At 40.2% G+C, this 4,236-nt stretch overlaps 1 protein-coding gene across 1 annotated transcript in view; it reads right to left on the bottom strand.

Annotated features, from left to right (window-relative positions):
• Window positions 1-2,705, bottom strand: part of bcl3 (BCL3 transcription coactivator) — a 15,977-nt gene extending 13,272 nt beyond the window's left edge. The window contains exons 1-2 of the mRNA XM_035671629.1: window positions 2,142-2,705; window positions 1,336-1,453 (exon numbers count right to left, since the gene is read on the bottom strand). Of these exons, the coding sequence (XP_035527522.1) occupies window positions 1,336-1,453; window positions 2,142-2,652 (629 nt within the window). The 5' untranslated portion in view covers window positions 2,653-2,705. The remainder of the gene's footprint in view (window positions 1-1,335; window positions 1,454-2,141) is intronic.
• Window positions 2,706-4,236: the final 1,531 nt, after the last annotated feature.

Below are 4,236 nucleotides of genomic sequence, written 5' to 3'. Positions count from 1 at the left end.
GATCTATAGGACTAGCACAACCTGCAGTTTGTGCCTCTGAATAGACATTTTGACATGTCACAGTTGTAAAGAATAAAATCGATGATGACTGAATTACATTTAGCTGCTTGGTTTCAGGGTCCTGGTACTGTGCACACTGGCTAACACGCTGTCACAGCCTACTGGTAGGGCTGGGTGATATAGCCTAAAAATAAAATCTCTCTTTTTTTTGCATTGTGAAACGCGATCACATCTGCAATGTCTTATCCCCGGGGCCCCTTCTTCTCACATGGGATAATATAGGAAAATAATTCTACACTTTATTTGTAGATAACTGACTTGAGTAGATTGGGGCTTGTTTTACAAAGGCCTTAGCAGCTGTACAGTATATCCGCGTATTACAACATTCATAGTTTAAATCTCAATTTTACGATTAAGCAGTTTTGTGTTGTTTATATGTGAGTTTAAATTTCCTCCTCCTCCTCCTACTCCTACAAGACAGAGAAAATATATAGAAAATCTGTGAATCAGCAAACACACACAGATTAGGTGTTAAACGTAAAGCTGAAAGGTTATCAATAAACGAATAGAGCTAAGAAACTGTATGGAAATTTTTGGGCTAAAATATTGATATTTTATATCATCTGCATATTTAAAGGTTGCTGGGGGTTAAGATATGTTTGAATTTACTGTCTATATGTCCTGCTATTAGATCTCATGACATTTTTATGGTAGTTAAATTACTTCTTGCCACCATAGAGAGTATAAAAGTACAAAAATGTATTCCACTTTTAAGTAGAAGTCTTACCTTTTAGAATAAAAACACAATATATATCCATTTTAGACCTTGAAATGGTCCTTTCTGTAAAGCATTTAACTTGTTTAAGACAGCTTAAACTGAATGTAACTTTCATATTCAGCAAGTTTACAAGTGACAAGTCACCACTTCCAAGAAGTTAGGGACGTTTTGCATATTAAACTTAAAACTATTAATCTCAGGTTCGTGTACAATGGATCACTTGTTCAAACTCTTAGGTGAAAATGTGAGTTGAGTCTGCTCCGTCTAAACAAAATGAAAAGGAATCATGCCAATATGCAGTAAATCTTATGAATATTTATGACTGTGGTAAGATTTCAGATCTGTAAAATGTGCCAAGTTTCGACTGTCAACGCAGACTGAAATGCAATTATTATTAAAACTCATGAGCTGAATGAATCATAGTAAACTTTTAAGTTTACTGTATGCATCAGTGGCTTGGATATGTGATGGATGGATGGCTATGCTGTATGCATGATTCAATTATACACCAACAAAGTGGCATCCAACCAAGGCCATTTTAAAAAACATGAACGTACGTGTCTCCATCTTCATCTTGACGTGTGGCCAGAGCGATACCAGCCAGCAGGTTTTCGGTTTGGTGGACCAGAGGGTGGCTCGGCTCTGGGACAGGGAAACAGTACACTGGGTAGGGACCTGAGCAGAAAGAGAGGCAGAGACAGGAAGAGAGAGAGAAAGAAAAGTTGGGGGCAGAGAGGAAGAAGAAGAGAAAATGATAGACATACGTAAAAAAAAAATAATAATAATAATTTAAAAGCTGGCCTGGCAAACAAGTTATTTTTTTATAATAAGGAAGTGTGCAGCTGTGTGTGTATGTGTGTGCGCATGTCTCGCATTCAGTTATGAGTTGAGTAAGCTACATCTGTCAGTGCAGAGGATTGACTGGAGGTGAATGGCTGCAGAACTGCCTACTGGACATTTTCTCATTGATTCAGCAGTAGCAGCAGCATCACCTGCGGCTACAGTGTCATTTCTAACCCCTGTGAAACACCAGTGACCAGTGTTGATATTGAAGAATTTGGAGGCTGTGCTCTGCTACTGTTTTAAAAATCAAAATAGCATCATACATGTTATCCCAAAAGAACATTCTAAGAGCCCCCCGCATTTTTTAAACTGTATCTCTAACTTAAGCTTACAATTCAAGAGTGTACAGAGATCCTGCATGCATGTATGATTCATTTGGCCATACATTTAATAGTTTTCTTAGAAAATAGCAAACCAAATACTTAAGATGTGAACATGCAAATTCTGAAGTGTAACTAAGTTCAGATATGATTCCTGTTACATATAGGGCTTAATCAAAATGAAAACCATGAACGCTTACTGTAATCAAACGGCTGCAAAAAGCGGATTGGATATCCATTTGGACTCTGTCGTGCCTCTTCATCCCGCCTGGGAGTCACCGGTGCTGCGCCGATCCTACTTTCATCCGCGGCTCGATCGGCAAAACTTTCCCGAAGCGTGAAGTCCGCTTCTACCGCAGGGGAAACGCGGTCTGCACTCTGTGGCAGAGCCGGTGACTGCCTTTGGGTCTCTTCGACAGGAATCGGGCGTTTCCTAAAAGGAAGCCTGGAGGAAGATTTGTCTGCTGGTCGTTTGCGAGAAGCACCGGTTTCTGAGCCCGATGTGCCCGGTGTGACGGCGGGGCAGCTGTCCGCTCCCGTGTACGCAGAGAGTGCAGGTGAGCCGCCTGTCATCCGAGAGTCCCTGACGCGACCTTTGCAGTCCGTAGTCCTCGACCCGGCGCTCCCACGCTCTCGGTTAGTGGTGCGCAAATCCAGCGGCGCTGTGCCAACCGACTGGTGGTCACCGTTCATGGTCATGATCCTCGGCATCAACCGGGGACGAGGCGCTCAGGATCTGAAGAGGTTTTCAGGTGTGTGAGCGTGAAGACAACTTCCAGACGTTCAGTGACAGTTTGGTGGGATCAGTCCGTCCAAACTGGCCAATAGTGCGCAATTCCCATCCTCATGAAATTAAATGGGCAGCGATCAAATCATCACTGTTTCCTTTTGTGTCACTGGTGTATTTTAGGTAAGCGTATTGACTCGGAATACAAATGTAGAAGAAGAGCAAATAGACGTTTGGTGAAGATAATGTGTGTCCCTGCACACCTATGGTAACAAATGCAGGTACAGTGCAGCTGCGCCAGCGCTCATCTGCCTTTAATGAACACAATCAGAGTGACTACGGTGGTTTCCCTTTCAAACCGAAACAAAGCGATTGACTTAAGTGCAAATTATACCGGGTGAGGGAAGAGAAGAGAAAACACTGCGTTGAATTCACAATAATTTCTGCATTTCCGACTTCTCTGACATCTGTCTGTTTTGCATGCAAGATCAAAACATGTGAATTTCTTAAGAAGTTCTAGGATGACGGATCGATGCTTTTAGCAGTGGTGTTTTGGGCACATTGTTGTGCAAATTGTGACGGCAGGTCAGAAAAACAGGACCACATCTGAGCCTTTAATGAATGAAACAACATGAATTCAGTGACGGTTGTTTTTTATTTTCATTGTAATGTTATTTTTCTTTGATTTTGAATGGTACAGTTAGAGTTAGTAAAAGCTTAAATATGACAAACTGCTCTTTCTGAGGATCAGTTACAGTTTCATACAGCATGAAGAGAATGGTTAAAGATTTAAAGACTTTAAAGTAACAATTTGAGAGTCTGGTCTGGTTAGTCTTTTGTAAAATAAGTAAAATGAAAGTGGTGCCTTCATTTAAAGTGTTTTCTTTTCACAGGCTGTCCTACTTTATAGGTCAGAATCTTATATATACCGTCAATGGTCAGAATGAAACAAGGAAATACTGACTTAAACAACACACAATGAGCAGAATTAGATACGTTTACTATGAAATTGGGTGTATGACTGTTTTGAGGTGACTTCCTTTTTTAACTGTTCTGTGCTCTCTTGATGATGTCATGGAAGTTATTTTTTTCTTCTATTTGTTATGTTATTTTGATCACGTGTTTCAGCAGTCATAATTTTTATTTTCACACTTCTGTCTCAAAACGTCACACAATGTCCTATTTTTGCTGATCTTATTAAAGTATAGAACCGGCAAACAGTCCCAGTTTTGTGACAGCTGCTGTACTGTTTTACAAGTGACTTACAGTCACAACGTGATGTATTTTTCTGCAACTATATGAACTCATAACACTGTAAGCAAGATATTAAAGCTCAAGTATAAGCCTAATGCTTTAGCTCTAATGCTCTAGATTGATTTGCACTCTGGTGTTTGGAGGAATTGTAGATTTGAATATTGAGATGTTGCAAGTTGCAGTCCATCAGATGCACAGTTTCATATCACTGATTTATTAGTAAATCGGTTGCCTCGGGTTGGTGAAATGTGACCAGACTTTGCAGATCAAGAGCTGAACTTGAACTTGAAAGAAATGTAAGTTGAAAAATAAAA

This window comes from Morone saxatilis, unplaced genomic scaffold, assembly GCF_004916995.1.
Source record: "Morone saxatilis isolate NCDOM2014 unplaced genomic scaffold, NCSU_SB_2.0 Contig24, whole genome shotgun sequence".
NCBI lineage: Eukaryota > Metazoa > Chordata > Actinopteri > Moronidae > Morone > Morone saxatilis.
The sequence above is the reverse complement of the archived record's forward strand: the minus strand, read 5'-3'. Positions and strand labels throughout refer to the sequence as shown.